General features: G+C 45.5%; 1 protein-coding gene across 2 annotated transcripts in view; it reads left to right on the top strand.

Moving 5' to 3' along the window:
- Positions 1 to 17,126, top strand: part of PCSK5 (proprotein convertase subtilisin/kexin type 5) — a 452,950-nt gene that overhangs the window by 396,936 nt on the left and 38,888 nt on the right. Inside the window, exons 25-28 of one of the 2 annotated variants that reach the window (XM_059143274.1) lie at positions 4,968 to 5,010; positions 7,951 to 8,087; positions 8,919 to 9,119; positions 13,553 to 13,630. In XM_059143274.1, the coding sequence (XP_058999257.1) occupies positions 4,968 to 5,010; positions 7,951 to 8,087; positions 8,919 to 9,119; positions 13,553 to 13,630 (459 nt within the window). The remainder of the gene's footprint in view (positions 1 to 4,967; positions 5,011 to 7,950; positions 8,088 to 8,918; positions 9,120 to 13,552; positions 13,631 to 17,126) is intronic. The other variant, XM_059143276.1, reaches the window with a different exon arrangement.

The following is a 17,126-nucleotide window of genomic DNA, read 5'->3' as shown; positions in this document are numbered from 1 at the left end:
ACACATAAATAAAGTCAGGAATAACTACTATAACATGCTAGCTTTTTCTTCTGATTTTTGATAGTCCTCTCTGTACATACAGATCGATATGCATACATAATATATACATATCTAGATATGGATTACCTTCCCTATTCACATAGCCTGTCATGAAAATGTTTCCATGTCATTAAAATTCCAGTGTATGAATGTACCATATTCATACCAGATGAACTTTCACGTTGTCTTTCTTAGCGACATGATCACTGGTTATTTCAATCCAGAAAGTTTTCTCCGGGGAACACATTAACATACTAGAGCTATAGAGGGTCATGGAAGGATGAGAAAAATGGAATCAAGCCATATCATTCCAATGCGTTCATTAATATCTATATTTTAACTTATTTGCTGACACCCCCCCCAAAATGCCAGGTAAACAAGTTAATTAAAATCATAAAGTTTGTCTATAAATATAGAAGGGCTGGAAGCTAAGCACAGGAAGTCCTTATATACATGCAGATGTGTGAGCCCATCAGAGAACCAGTCCTTCCAGTTACAACTTTAAGCAATCAAATATAAAACATATTTCTGGAAAGTTAGTATATGAATTTATAACCTCAGAGCTGGCATTGTGTTTGGTATGGCTTAAGTTACTCGTCTCCCAAAAGAAGTATGCAAGACGACCCACTGGCCTGGAGAAAAAGATAGAACTTTCATTTGCAATCATTTTATTATCAAATTTTCTACTTATCTTTCTACTATATATTTTTAAAATGTAAAACGTTCATGCACTAGCACACATAAATAATTCACACACACACACACATACATGCATTGCAGGCACGTACTAAATTTTCAAACCCATGGGGTGATGAATCGTAACAGTATGGACATTGCTACTTTATATTCTGTAATTAGGGAGCTTATAGAATATTTGGGGCTAGAAACCTATAAAGAAGGGGCAATACTCTGCCTAAGTTGGGAAGCACTGGGAAAGCATATATAGCCCCAAATCTGGTTGAGCCTAAAATATAGGTGATTGGAACTGGGAAGGTAAATGAGCCAGAAGGTTGAAGTCGTGGCAAAAGCCAGCACCCAGGGCGTGATGAATTACAATAAAGCAGCTGCTGCTTTATGGAACATTTAATGGATGTGGCCTAAGAGGTCAAAGCAAAAGGAGCCTAATGAGTCAGCGCCGAGGAGGGACTGAGGTAGGGGAGAACCCAGGAGCCTCCCAAGTTTAACCTGCCTGTTAGTCTAGCACCCTAGGCAGTAACTAGTAGGTCTGTGCAGTAAAGGACCATAGAACAGATCAGTTTCAACAGGCAATGGTAGAGGGAGGTCTGGGGTATGGAAGAAAGCTCTAGAAACCTAAAAATGAATCTTGAAAGATATACCACTCTGACATTAACCTTTCCCCCATGGTTTTGCAAAGAGGCCATTCTGCTTTAACAATATACCTGATCCCTGGCTAATTCTGGCTGATCTAGATTATTATATGATAAAGCATTATTCTTTAAAAAACCAAGTCTTTTGTCTCCTTCAGATGAAAAGTAAACATACAGTAAGATTTTAGAAAAAGCAAATTAGAGTCATTTTAGCTTATCTGTATCTTTAATTGTATGACTCCAAGTTTATGTTAACCATAAACAACAAATTCTTTTTCTCTACATATGTTGAAAATTTGGTTCCATTTCAGGCTTAAAAATCTGTCTTTTCTGGTGCGTTTTGTAAGTTACATGTCCATAACCCCTAATGTGGCCTGATCCATCCACATGCAATGGTGAAGGCTATAGGAATTACTAAGAACAGAATAACACAGCGCAGAATGTCAGGTGTCCACTGAAGGCAGCCGTCAACACCTCCATGACAAGAGTGAGTTTCTCATGAGCCCCAGCTCTGATAAAACTAAGGAAACCATGGAAAAGTGACACAGAGGATCACAAAGACAGAGGGGACACCGTGGTCCCGCCCACCCCACCCCACAGAAAGGAGACGATAGACATGGGTTTCCTGAAGAAAGACAGGCTGTCCCGTCATCTTGCCGAGGCATCTTCACACACATACTCCTTGGGGGGAATGTGAGCCACCGCCAGAAACCAGTAACTGTTTCTGAAGGTTTTTGTTTTTTTTTTTTTCCAAATGTGTGAGGCTGTCTCTGAATTCTGACTGGTCTTGCCCCATGTCCTCTCGAACTATGTTCTCTCAGCTCTAAAGTTTAACAACACCAAGTAAGCAGTTCCATTTAAACACCCCACTTGGAACACCACCTTTTGAGACAGAACTCTACAATTCTAGCTTGTTTGGACTCTTCTACCCCGAAGCACCAACACACACAACACACACACACACTCACACACACACACACACACACACACTGGAAGAGCCTGGAAAATTCACCTTTCTCCTTAAGCCAACCCTCCTTACCATTCAAATGCCAACTTGACTTAGAATCAACTTCTAGGTTTGCGATCGTTACCTTTCCTTAATCCCAAAACAGCTGCCTCTCAGTGGTCAAGCTAAATCCATTTAGCTTATGTCTGACTTGTGGATCTTCTGGGGTGGAAATTTTTAAAAATAATTCTTATTCTTCAGAATAACCAGTAATAATGAGAAAGACTAATGGGCATTCATAAGCTGTTCTAAGACATATTTCCTGTTCTATGCATTATTCATTTATGCAAACTACTGTAAAGGTACCAAATTCACTGTGCATCTGGGCTGGAAAGGTCCCCGGACTCAAGACTACATTGGTATGCACATTTCTGAGGCTTGCTTCTGTTTAACATTTTCATCACTGACCTGCTTAAGGGAGCAGAGAGCAAACTCATTAAATTCCTAGATGGGAGGGATGGCCAGAACGTTAGAGAACAGGATTAGAATTTCCCCAGCCCTTGCCAAATTAGCAAAACTGTCAGAGTCAAATATGTTCATCAGAGGCAGGCAGGGAAAAGTAAGCCGCCCAACATGAGCTAAGTAGTAGCCGCTTATTTAGGAACAGAACGGAAAAGGATACAGATGCGAACACAGAGGCACAGCAGGAAATAAACTTATCCAATGGAAGCCCTAGTGTTCTCCAGGGCCTTTGCACACCCCCTTAAAATAGCCTGTGGAGACATAAAGGCCCATCTGCAAAAGTTCTAAGAATTTCCGTGAGCTTTTCTTTCTCAAGGCACCTCTAGTTTCAGATTCCTTCTATCATGCAACTAGCCTGCTTTATGGTTCATTTCCCTGTTCAGCTCCGGTCTGGTCGCCCTGTAACAAACCGTGTCCCCACACAACAGACACAAAAACCATTTCCCTACTGTGAGCATATCCTGGCCTCCTGCAGAAGGGTCTGGCTCTGTCCTTGGTTGTCTTGACTCTTGTTCAACGCCTCCTGCGGCAGGGCACGGCTGAATCCGGCCCAAGAGTGGGTCATACCTTGCCAATCCCTGCCAGACTCGGTTTCAGAATTTTTACCTTTTGAAGAGTCTTAGCAACCACCTTCTCCAACCACATCATTTTACACCTGCAGAAATCAGAACCCAGAAGGCAGAGCAACATTCATGCAAGTTCACAAGGCGGTTAAGCCAGGGTTAAAACCCCAAACTAGAAACAGATAGCCCAGTTCCCAGGCCAGTACCCTGTCCACTGCATCATCATGAGGCTATTTCCAGAAGGTTCTGTCAATGTCTGATTAAATGGCAGAGCCTCTTACAGAAATTTTTCCACAATAACTTTTGGTGTAAGGCATCAGCCACATAATGTGTAATACACGGTCGTGTTGTCTTGCAACACCCCTCGGAGAGCCCAGGATGAACACCTGGCTAACGACCTGAGCAAGGGGGCAGACTTTGTGAAAACCAAAATAGAGCCTAGAGTAGATGAGAAAAGAAGGCTGTGCACAAAGTTCAAAGGACAAAATTTTGTTTCATTTAAATAAAGTTAAAGGTCACATAACGATCCTCATGCACGAGAGGAACATTCTCAAGAGGAGCGGTTGTTTGTCCATCTCCTCTCAGAATGACGAGAACAGAACTGGAGTAGGACAGACACCTTGTTGGAGGCCGCTCTGTGAGTCACCAGAATCGCCAGCCAGCAGGAATCATAGAATTCCCTTAACAACTGGATCCGGGAACCGGCATCTTTCAGGGAGGGTTATGAGGAAAGGAAATTGACTGAGTGACTCGCAAAGCCCTTGCGCTCTCATGAAGTCCTTCTCAGAGCCAACAGGGACACATTGAATCATTGTACTTAATGAGAACAGGACAGTATCTTCAAGAGGTTTGTGAAGTACCCAAAACAAAGCAGACTCTGTATTGGGGGAAAAAAATTGTCCAGATTTCAAAGGAGCCTCCCAGAAGACACTCCTTCACACTGGCCGGCATTTGGGGTAGCTCACGGAAAACCTGCCATTCAAGGTCAGGAGCCCGCTGCCCCTTCCAAATATGCCTTTGTAGACATGCTTGGTGCCTCTCTCCCTCCGTAAAGGCCAGGAGGGGCTTAATGTGGATGCTTTTCAAGCCGCAGTTTGAAGACCAAAGAGCTTGGGACTCTACTTCCTTGAAAATCAGAATCAACCATTCCTGAGACTCTTAGGCTACTATCTTTGAGAAAACTAAATCACAGCATACATCATGCTATAATTAAAAATGGTATAATCTGGAGGCGCCTGGGTGGCTCAGTGAGCTAAAGCCTCTGCCTTTGGCTCAGGTCATGATCTCAGGGTCCTGGGATCGAGCCCCGCATCTGGCTCTCTTCTCGGTGGGGAGCCTGCTTCCCTTCCTCTCTCTCTGCCTGCCTCAATGCCTACTTGTGATCTCTGTCTGTCAAATAAATAAATAAAATCTTTTTAAAAAAATGTTGAAATGTCATTTCCAGGGGTTCCCTTTCATGAAACACCTCCAAAACAGCATTTGTCTCAAGCCACAAATTTTCCAGAGCCCATTTGCCAAATGATGAACTCTTGGTAATTAGTATGTCTCATTATTACAATTTTCTTCCAGATAATCCAGGAACCTGTACATCATGCACTACGGGGTATTACATGTAAGTCTGGCATTTATTTTTTCATGGCACTAACTTTTCTGCAGTTTAAGCAATACTGACTTAATCCTCAATCCAGTGATTAAAGCAAAGAGGCGGGGCAGCCAGAAGCGATTGTGCCCTGTCAGGCTATTAATGAACAATTTTTGGATTTAGCAATAAGAGCCCAGCTGTTTTCTTGCCTCCAAAGGAGGTCCTCTTTTTCTTGGTCCTGGAAGTCACCCAACCTGACACTGGTGTCTAGGAATCTCACCATGGGTTACCAGTTTTCAGACCCTGCAGTTCATGGACAAACCTTAATGACAGACCTGATCCCAAGCAAGCTATTTCCAAACATCTGCATAGAGACCTTGGCCTTAATGGGAGTGAGAAAATCCAGGATGAAGCCAGGTACTTTGTGAGCTCTGAATCACTCCCTGGGTAATGAGAGACACAGAGCACTAGGGTAAATGAAACACAGATTAACAGACACTGCCAAAGTTCTCCAATTTAACACTACAAGTCAAAGACGGGAGGTCTCCATGTCACCTCCCCTTCCTTTCTTAGTTGGCCTCCTAGGGCACACGGTTCCTATCTTGGAAGAAAAGCAAAGGTAGGGGAGAAGAAAAAGAAGGCCCAGATAATACATAAACTACGTAATTCTTCCCTGTGACACTAAGAACTGGGTGATGGCCTCACCCACCCCCAGTTCTTCTCTTCACCTTTCCACAAACTCTCTTGCCAGGACAAGAGATTGACGTTACTCTCCAGAGGAAGAGACTGAAGGTCAGAGAGGCTGTGGGTTTCCTCACGCTACACCACAAGCCAGCGGGGGCGCGGGGGTGGGGGGAGGGCATCCAGGTTCAGGTCACCGCAACTTAAGTGGGCTGGTTCCTCCTGTTACCACACTGCCTTTCGCCTCTAGCACCTTTGAGGGATGGTCGTGGGTAGAAAAGATGCTGAGAGGTCAGGAGCTTGGGAGGGAAAGGGGAGCCCAGAAAGCTGAAGCTTATCACAAAGAATTAATTAGCCTTATCATTACCTAAGCTTATTGTTTTCATTCAACTCTGGGAGAGTAGCCTGATGCTCTCTATCCGAACTCTGTCTGTGTCTCCACATTCCTGACCCACTGATTTAAATTACTGCTCCATGAACAGGGGAGGAGGGACGGAGAAGAGGCCCCAGACATGATTGCTGCAGGGTAGAGCAGACGAGTAAAGGAGCAGAAAGCCATCTGTCAGCACGTTCATAGCTGGCCTTTACCCACCACACAGCCCGCCACAGACCACCCCGGGCAGAGATGAACAGCAGACATGCAAACACTCTTTGGTGAGGACACATGGTCGGAGGCACAGAATGTTCCTCAAAGAACCGAGGAAGGAGAACTTACTCAAATAACCACCATGCAGAAGTGGGTGAGGGGGAAAAAAAAAAGGCGTAGGTGAGGAATTCTCCTGTTAGGTCCTCATTCTCTGCGTCTCTCTGGTGTAACTGCATCCTTCCTCAAGCTGACAAGACAGCGCAGCCCTCCACCTGCACCTGCTTCCCCTGTCCCGACCCTGTTCCACCTTGTAGCCAGCCCGATGAGCCGCGCCTGCACACCGCTGGCCACTGATGAGCGGGTCCCATAAAACCCTTGGAGAAACAAATCCAGGAAGGAACAAGCCCAGTACCCCTGGGGGTAAAGGACGCCATGTTTGTTTCCAGAAACACACAAGTATAACCCTATAGAATGTTTTGTAACTTTGAAGATATTGAATAAAACATTGTATCATAGAAGGTGCTAATGAAGAAATACAAAGCTTTCCGTGGATACTTCGGTGATGCTATGAAATTCACCAAAGGGCAAAGGTCAGCCCCTTCAAACGGGCCCCTAATTCAGTGGAGTCTGGAATACAACATTTGGGGTGGCTAACTGGCTCAGTGGGCTAAGCGTCTGCTTCGGCTCAGGTCATGATCCCTAGGTCCTGAGATCAAGAGTGTCACATTGGGCTCTCTGCTCAGCTGGGGCGGGTAGGGCAGTGGGGTTGGGGGGTGTTCTTCTCACTCTGTTCCTCCCCCACTTTGTGCATGCTGTGTCTCTCTCAAAAATAAATACGTAAATAAAACTTAAAATTAAAAAAATAAGTTTAAAAAAATGAGATACAACATTCTACTGTAGAATGAGAAGGGACAATATCCTTAAAAATATAAATACATAAAACCTAAGCCACTTCATTCTTAATATTAACAATCTAGCTTTTTAAAACAAAATAATTTAAAAAAAAATCTAGTAGACATTTTGGTAAGTTACTTGAACTCAACACTGAGCTGTTTCCAAACGTCCATGTGGAGACCATGTCCTTAATGGGAGTGAGAAAATCCAGGATGAAGCCAGGTACTTTGTGAGCTCTGAATCACTCCCTGGGTAATGAGAGACACAGAGCACTAGGGTAAATGAAACACAGATTAACAGACACTCCCAAAGTTCTCCAATTCAGCTCTACAAGTCAGAGATGGGAGGTCTCCACGTCACCTCCCCTTCCCATTGCCATGTGACGGAACGAACAGATGTTCAAATCCCAGGCCTGACTTTGACTATGTATGGGACTCTGAGCCTGTTACCTCGAGACTCAGTTCCCCTATCTAGAAATTAAAGACATAATAGCTACCATCTGGGAATCGCATGGAGGCTAAAATGAGGACTTCACGCACCATCAGTACTCCATAAACACTGGGACCCCTTTCCTACTCCCCTGCTCTTGACAGCTGCCCTGATGTTGGGTCCTCGGGGTCCAGAGGGAAGTGGCCAATGACGTGTTTGGTGAGCACACAAAGACCAAGCTTTTGTCCTTGACACCCAAATATCTGTACCTGTTAAAAATGACATGTAGACAGTTGTCAAGATACTAAATTCTGGTGGTAAAGAGAAACAACGTCAATGTACCTCATGGAGGAAACTCTGCCTCCTCTCCTACCCCCTAGGTTTGAACAGCACTGCTACAAGACCTGTCCTGAGAAGACCTACAGAGAAGAATCTGAATGCAAAGCATGTGAGACCAACTGTGGCAACTGTGACCAGCGTCAGTGCTACTGGTGTGAAGAGGGCTTCTTTCTCCTGGGTAAGCCTCAGGTACCACCTGAGTGGCGGTACAAAGGAAGGACAAGGCTCCCGAGCCCCCCCCCACCCGAAATGAGAGCACTCGCTTGACTGGTTTCACACTCTTCCTGTGCCTCTTGTCCAAGGATGGATTTTAATTTGGTTTGAAAATGAACATTAGCAATGTATTAGCAATACTTCCATCTGCTTCTATTACTGAAGTAGAGTGCCTGTCGCTCATTCATGTCCGACATGTCCAAGCTGATGGATGCAAGAGTGACGGGGGCGGGGGGGGGGGGGGTACGTTGAAGGTAAATGCCTTAGAACGAATCACCTAGAATATTCACAACCATGACTCTTTCCTGGGGACTTAATCCACACTATATATCCCTAAGCACTGTAAAGATCAACAAGATCCTTTTGTCTTCAGTTTGGGTCTGATGGTTGTGAAAGAACCATTCTAAGGGTCTTCCAGGGGAAGGACTACTGGCCAGAGGCTCCTGAATTTTTGCTGGATCAGCCCCCACTGACCTCCGTGGTTCTACGCGGAGATTTGTTTGATTCGTGCTTCTCCAAGGCCCTGAGAATCCAAAGTTCTTTACTCAATGTCCTTCACCCTTCACCCCTGGAGCAAACTTACATGCTTGGTTAAAAGCAGACTGACGTGTTGGATTGAAGACATGTTTCTTGGTGGAAATAAGCTGATGCCAGTTTGGTTTCTTTAAAAACAAATGCAAACAAAGAATGTTCCTGAGTTTCCCCTTGGCCTGTTTAGAACCCAGCCTTGCACAGGGCGCCCAGCAGAGCCCGCCAGGCACCTACACCCATGCTCCCTCTCTGTGTTCTCCCGCAGACGGCTCTTGTGTCAGGAGATGTGGCCCTGGCTTCTACGGCGACCCAGAGCTGGGACAGTGTGAGCGCTGCCACCCGGCCTGTGAGACCTGCACCGGCTTTGGACACCAGCAGTGCAGCAGCTGCAGGGAAGGACAGCAGCTGCGGCAGGGGACGTGTGCGGGGCCGGCCCAGGTCCAGGTGGAAGGGAGACTCGGGAATGGTATGTGCGGAAGCGAGAGAGAGAGAGAGCAGGTGTCCAGCCACCTTCTCTGCCGGTCTCCTTCCCTCCCTCTTTAACCCTTGCCTTTGGGATATCCTGAATGAGATGAAGGCACGACTGTGAACCAAAGCTTGGAGTCGGAGAGGGGAGGAGGCTGTGGTTGGTGGCTGTCTGACTTGGAGGGAAACCCGAAGTGCAACTTAATGGTTGGTGTGGCCCGTGAGTTCCTGTTTGGTGGGGGAGAGCTCGGAGCAGGTAAACAGAGTCATGGAGGAGAATGGCCCAACGACCATTGTCTCAAAGTTCCAGAATAGCTTCTACCTAAGGCAAAGGAGAAAGACTGGCAAAGGTGGGCTTTTTCAGTCACACGAGGAAGAATGACCCTTAAGAATTAGAACTTAAGCTGAGACAACCCATCTTTCCAGCTGCTGCTTAGAACTTAGCATCATTCAAGCTTGCCTTTTAAAAGTCCCCCTCCAGGGGCACCTGGGCGGCTCTCTCAGTTAAGCAATGGACTCTCGATTTCGGCTCAGGTCATGATCTCCATGTTGGGAAATGGAGCCTAGAGTCCAGCTCCCTGCTAAGTGGGGAATCTGCTTGAGATTTTTCCTCCCCCTCCCCCAGGGGCTCATGCTGCCTCTCAAGTAAAATAAAATAAAAGTCCCCCTCCAGCTGCAGATGGGGAAAGTAGGGGGTTTGATGGGGGCAAGAGGGAGGGTGTGGGAGCTTGCTGTCTAACACTAAAGGCTTGTGTCTGCTCATCCCTACCTGCGTCTTCCGTATGGACTTCCTCACACTGGAGCCAAAGTCACAGACTTCCTTGCAAGGTAGTTGCAAGCTCCAATGACCTCTCTGTGTCTCCAGGGGTTAAAACACAAAACCCTCTTCCTACTGGAAAAATCTGACTCACATTCTATGAAGAGATGCTCACGAAAACAAGAGATGCGCTCCGTTTATTTCGAGGCAAGGATTTATTAAAAAGGTCATTTCAGTACAGCAACAGTGGAGGTCTGCTCAGGATACGACTTCGAAGGGCTGGGGGCAGGAGAGAGGCTCTCGCTGGGTCCACGGAGGGACATCCATGGCGACCGTCCACCATGACCGTGGCACATATGAGACTTAAAGGAAAAGCAGCTCAGGGACCATCACAAACCCAGCAGCCAAAGGACACGGAGAACATGGGCCAATTTCAGAGACATAGCTGGGAAGAAAATCATTCACTCCAGACTGGGATATCTTCCGTGAATTATAGCTGGACCCAAAGGCTGAACGCGGGTTTGTCTGGCATTCAGGCAGTTAAGAGGCAGCGCAAGCCAAGAGGAAAGTCGTCTGGTGCTGTGCTCCTAGCTCAGAACATCTGTATTTTATCTGGCATCCAGATGATGAAAAGGGCCGGAGAGCCAAGAGTCAGAGCAGATTTGATTCCCCAAATGATTACACGTCCCTTTCAACTGGACTACGCGCTCTACAAGCAGAAATCAGGCCTTGATTGTTCCCCTCTGTCAGAGCACCACACCCAGCCCTCTGCATTTTCTACTATCAAAATATAGTGTTTTTGAAGAAGGGAAGGAATTAGTCCATTTGGGGATTCAGCACTAATAAGGCATTCGGGAAGCAGATGCGAATGCTTCTCGTGGCCAGACAAAAGCAATAAAGTCAATGGCACGGCCGCACCTTTCTATGATCTAGGAAATCAGACATGCAGACTACTCACAGGGAAGAAGGACTCGTTCTTCACGGAGCAAGGTATGGCTGGAGCTCAGCTTCCCAGGCAGAGTTTAGACACCACTGAGGTAGACAGTAAGTGAGAAATGCACTCCATGAAGTCCCAGACTCGAGTATTGGAGCCAATGCCTACAACTGTACCCTGACTTCTAGCTCTTAAAACAACAAGCAAAACAAACAAACAAAACAAGATTGGGGGTATAATAGGTGGGCAGAAGTTTCCAGAAAACAGTCGCTAATTAGCCACCCCTTTACGATGATGCTAAGCAGGTTGCAGTCATCCTGAGTCAACTCTGTGGGAGCCCAGACAATGTACAGAAGGATTTGGAAAGAACAGAGCTGCCTAGGTGCTCTCAGCAAGGTGGTGCTGTGCTTTTCAACACGGTTTTGGATCCACATAAGGAAGGTAAAACGGGACAAACTTCAGTTCACCCACACCACCCCCAGCGGAAACAATCAGCTCTTCTTTGCTTCCAATGACTACGACTGCCTCCATTGCCTGTGCCAGCATGTGGGGAGGAAATAGCCTTAAAATAAAAATCCAACTGGACTTCACCGAACCCCTCTCTTAATAAGGTGGCTGCTCAGAATGAGAGGACCATCACTCTTTGTTAATTATGCACACGGTGGGACCACCTCCTGCCCCAGTCTGAGGATGGCGAGTTCCCTACACATTGGACCATGCCCGGCAAGTCCTTCAGCCAAGGCTGAGTAATGTCCAAAGATGGCCGCCCAACTCTGCTCTTCCTGCCAGCAAAGAATCACTCGCACCAGAGTACGGATCCCTCCCAGATCCCCTGTCCTAGTCAGTAATATCCTCTGGAGATTCCTAGTCCAATATCCCCACGTGGCAGCCACAGACCCAATGTGAAACAGGCCACTAATGACTAGGGCATAGTGACCAGGGCATCACAGGGTGACCGTGGGTGAAAATGTTGGGGCATTCAGCTGCCTTCCTGAAACCACTGTTGGGAATGGAAACGCTTTACTCTATGACTGTTAAATCATTTGGATTCTCTTAAGTGGTTTTCCCCCTGGTAGTGCCGGAAAGTCCTAGGAATAACTCCCGCACATTTCCCCTACCCACCTATTTCCGTCATCGATGAAAACCGTGTTTGTAGCAGGCTCTAATGACATAGTCCGAGGGTAGTTTAATCTACAAAGCGCAGACGCGGGGAATTAACTTTTTATCTTTGACCACATCCTAACAATTTCTCACCAGCCTGTCTTTTGATCTTGATTCCTGTGCCCTGAGGAAGCCTGGACTCCCAGAGTCCCTCACGAACACTGAGCCATGTGCAAAAAATAAATCTCAGCGGTGGGGAGATACATTGCCTGTGTGTAACTGAATCTTCGAGAGCTTTAAAGATGCCACGAAAATCTGATTTTTAGAAGGACTTTGTAGATATATACAGTTGCCTCGCTTAGAAATGAGGACCTCATTTTTATTTAATTATCCAATCAGAACTCAGTGAAGAAAACCCGGGACTCTGGATGAGGAAATGACTAAACCTTTGGCCCACAGGATCCCTGAAGGAACCACGCATCTGCACTTGCCTTGATTGTAAAATACCCAGGAATTTCGATAGGGGATCATTAAACCATCGGCTATGATGGGAGTATTTACCACGGAAATCAGCAAACACTACAAGTCAAGTTTTTTGTCTTATGTTCCAAAAAGCCATTTTACCGGTACACCACTGCTTTGACCTCAACCAAACTATTTTAAAATCCAAATTAATTACAAAAAGTCTCTCTAGTGGATATAGGCTTTAGAGATAAGCATACCAGGATTCAAACCCTGGCTCTGCTCTCTACTAGCTGTGTGACCTTGAACAAGTTACTCATTCTGTCCGAATCTTAATTCCCTCGACCATAAAATAAGAACATGGAACTATTTCAGCCAAGGTCATTCTGAGAATCAAATGCGAGAACACACATAAAGCTCCCAGGACTGAAGAGGACACAATAAAAGTTAAACTACTCCCCAGCCCTTTAATGCAGGAAACACTAGTTCACTTTCAAAACAGTCTTCCTTGTCAAAATCAGGTATTTTGGGGGGTGTGCTAGATTGGGGAAGAATAGTCCCGAAAAGAAGGCAGCAAAGAGTGGTAGCTGAGATGCCTAGGAGCCAAGCAAAGTCCTTTACATCCTGTGTATAAAGATGTCCATAGCAGCTCCATTTATAATAACCCCCCAAAATTAAGTGAATTATGTTTCATCCAAATACATCACCCATTTAAAACAGTGTATACAAAGACTTTTAGGAGCAAGAGAATATGCCTATAAAATTTATAATATCAAATTCAGGGGTGCCCGGTGGCTCAATCGGTTAAGCATCTGCCTTCAGCTCAGGTTGTGATCCCAGGGTCCTAGGATCAAGTCCCACATGGGGCTTCCTCTCCCTCTGCCAGCCGCTCCCCACCCCCGGTTTCTGTGCTCTCTGTCAAATAAATAAATAAAATCTTTTAAAAAAATGCAAAATGTAGGATCGGTACTATATACAGAGAAGACATAAATGATTTCACACACAAACACATACATGATTCTACTCCCACATTCAAATATGAAGATGGGAAACCCACGTGCTGATGTCTACCCGGCATTTCTGGGTGGTAAGGTGATAGGCAGCAGTAACCTTCTTTATCTTGCTTGCATTAAAAAAATGAAACGCTTTTTTTTTTTTTTTTTTTTTTTTAATAAAAAAGAGCCCGGGCCCACTGAAAGCCCATCTTCGGCGAGGAGCCTTCCACAGAAGCGACGGCGGAAGTTTCAAATCAAAAGAGGTAACAGGGTAATAGGGAAAAGACCATCACACCAAATCAAAAGCCTAGAAACCAACCTGAGAAGCTGAACTTTAAGGAGCAAATGGGGGTGTGGAAGTCCTCAGACAAAAACAGAAAGAAGGTGGTAACCACAACTTGGTGCTCAGAGGCCAGAGACCGGGAGGAAATTCAGCTGAGAAGCTTTCTGGAACATTTAAGGGCGTTCCTGATGTGCTGACTGGTTATATCTGGAGAGGCTATCAAGAAAAGCCTCTGTCCTTGCAGATCTGTAATAGCCTGGAAAAGCACCTTTGGCTTTCCTGGTCACTTTTGTAGTATTTGAAATAGCAGAGATTGGGGGGAAAAAAAAAAAAAAAACAAAAACAAAAACTAAATGGTCACCAACGGTTACCAGTTAGAAAAATGAAGTTTGATATACCCATGCAATGGAATGCTGTGGAGTCACAAACAAGAATGAGGGGGTTCTTTATGTGCCATGCCCCCCAAATACATTATTACCAGAAACAAAACAAATGTGATAAACAAGGTGAATAAATACAGTTTATATAGAAAGGATGGAGGGATGCTTTATGATATATTCCCTTTCTTCAGTTTTTTTTTTATTTTAACTGTGTGAGTATTGCTATTTTAAAGTTTGTTTTAAATAAAACTCCTGTTTTATATGGTTTAGCTATAGTCATTTCTAAAGGACAAGACGCTACATTTTCTTAGTCAAGGTGTTTTGTTCTTTTTCCCTTTGAGGTCTTGTCCAGTCCAGAATTTCTGGAGTGGAAATAAAAGAAAAACTATGATCAAAGTCAAATACTTGTGATTAAGTCACTAATCTTTTAGGATAAAAACCTGTGGCTGGCAATGATCCCTTGCCCACACTTAATTGCTGTTAACTGTGTACAGAGCACCCTCTAGTGGACATACACTGACATTACAGAATTTTTGTATCTAGTGTGTCCCAGTAAAATCTCAAGCTGCCAGAATGTGAGATGCGTAATTATAAATACATGTGTAGATATATTACAAAAATGTGAGAAAATTCATTAAAACTCATTTCTAAATAAAAACTTTAGTATAAAAATGATAAAATCGGGGTGCCTGGGTGGCTCAGTTAAATGTTTGCCACCTCTTGCTCAGGTCATGATCCCAGGGTCCTAGGATAGAGCCCCACTTCTGGCTCCCCTGTATGGGGAACCTACTTCTCCCTCTTCCTCCGCCCCTCCCCTCTCCTCCACTCTTGTGTGCTCAGTCATGTGCTTTCTCCCTGTCTCAAATAAATAAATAAAATCTTTGGCGCCCCTGGGTGGCTCAGTGGGTTCAGGTCATGATCCCAGGGGTCCTGGAATCGAGCACCGCATCGGGCTCTCTGCTCAGCGGGAAGCCTGCTTCCCCCCTCCCCCGCCTGCCTCTCTGCCTACTTGTGATCTTTGTCTGTCAAATAAATAACAAAAATCTTTACATAAATAAAATCTTTTAAAAAAAAAAAGATAAAACAAAAAATTTCAAACACTGAGTCAAAAAAAATTCAACTCCTGGCCTAGACATATAATAATATTAAAGACTGTCAAGGTGTCTGGTAAATATTATTTTGCTATTATTTTTTAAGAACTGCTCTCAGCCATTATGTTTTTTTCAGTTCCATTGAAATACAATTGACATGTATCATTGTCACACTTAACAAGTATAATGTGATGGTTTGATATATGTATATATTGCAGAATGATTACTACCATAAGGCTAACACACCCACCACCCCCAGTTACCTTGTGTGTGTGTGTGTGTGTGTGGCGAGAACTTTTAAGAGCTAGTCTCTTAGCAACTTCCCCATATACAACAGTATTAGCTGTAGACACCATGTACTTAATCATCTTACAACTGGAAGTTTGTACCTTTTGGTCCCCTTTCACCCATTCCCCCACCCCACCCCCGACCCCTGGCAACCACCAATCTATTTTAAGAGTTTGGTTTCCTTGTAGGTCCATGTATAAGTGAGATCGCAGAGTATTTGTCTTTCTCTCTGATATATTTCGCTTAGCCTAATGCTCACGATTTATCCATTTGTTCCAAATGGCAACATTTCCTTCCTTTTTATGGCCAAGTGGTGCTCCTTTATACACATACAGCACATCTTCTTGATCCATTCACCCAACTATGGACACTTCAGTAGTTTCTGTGTCTCAGCTCTTGTAAGCAAGGCTGCAATGAACATGGGAGAACAGGTGTCTCTTCAAAACAGTGATTCCATTTCCTTCAGTTACATACACAGCGTGGAATGGCTGGATCGTGGGGTAGCTCCATTTCTCATCTTCTGAGGACCCTCCGCACTGTTTGCCACAGTGGCTCTCCCCACTTCCAGCCCCACCAGCGGTGCACAAGCGTCCCCTTTCCTCCACGTCCTCACCGACGCTGGCTATGTCTTCTCCAGCCTTGCCCGGCTGACGGGTGTGAGATACTCTCACGCAGCAGTTTTGATCTGCATCTCCCTGGGGATTAGCGAGGACTGATGTTGGCAAGGGACACGTTGCTCACTCTGCCACCTTCTCTTTTGGGTTAAGTGAGGCTGTCAGGTGAAAAAGGCCTTCAGGGAGACAGGTGGTCTTGTGGAGCCTCCTGTTGTCTTTTGCGGGAATCCTGCGCTGGGCTCTGCTCTGCCCAAGGCTAACTGAGCTCTTAACAGCTCTGCCATGTAGAGTACAGCAGTGAGTCAGTCTCCTGGAAAACCAAGGCATGTTTCTCCTTCCAGACTAGGAAGAGAACTGCCACTTAGCGTGGTAGGATGATCCTTTATGTCTATACATGTGTATCTACCTCCATGCCAATCTGTCTACCTCCCTACCTGGGGATCTAGTTTCCTCAGTAGCTAATCTCAGCAGCTTATTCACCATGGCACCTTCAGAGAAACCAAGCACTGCCTCCCAGGGCCACTCCAGGTATGGAACAGGGGAAGAAGAGAGAGAACTAAAGCGGAAGCTTGGGAAATGGGGGGGGGGGGGTATGTACCCAAGGAGGAAACTGGGAGGAAGGAAGCAGAAGGTCTAGCATTTACTGAGCTGCTGTGTATGTGCGTTATTCACAGTTTCATTTCATCCCACGACAGTTCTATAAGGGAACGATCATTGGCTCTCATGCTAGAGACGTGGAAAATAGGACTCTCTGAGTTTAATTCCCGTATCCATGGTTACTCTCCCAGAAGTGGCACAGCTGGGCTCTGAAGGCAGGTGTGCCTACAGGATCCACTTTGTCAGACCGACTCTCGGAAGGGCTGGAAGGAGCCAGAAGCGGGGGGTGGGGGGCAGTCATAAGATGCCAACCATCGACTGGGGGTCCAGATCATTCCTGTCCCACATCCTGAGCTAGATCTTTTTTTTCTAATTTTCCCCCGTGAGACTCGTGCTGATTCCCAAGCAGCTCCTGAGGTTTGGTCAAGATCTCATGTCCTCATTGAGTGATGTCAACAAGGCTGTTCTGTAGGTCTCTGAAATTGTCCCGCGGACTTGCTAACTCT

This window comes from Mustela lutreola, chromosome 12 (genome assembly GCF_030435805.1).
Source record: "Mustela lutreola isolate mMusLut2 chromosome 12, mMusLut2.pri, whole genome shotgun sequence".
In the NCBI taxonomy this organism is placed as follows: Eukaryota; Metazoa; Chordata; class Mammalia; order Carnivora; family Mustelidae; genus Mustela; species Mustela lutreola.
Note: the sequence above shows the minus strand (reverse complement) of the source record. Positions and strands in the feature narration are given on the sequence as shown.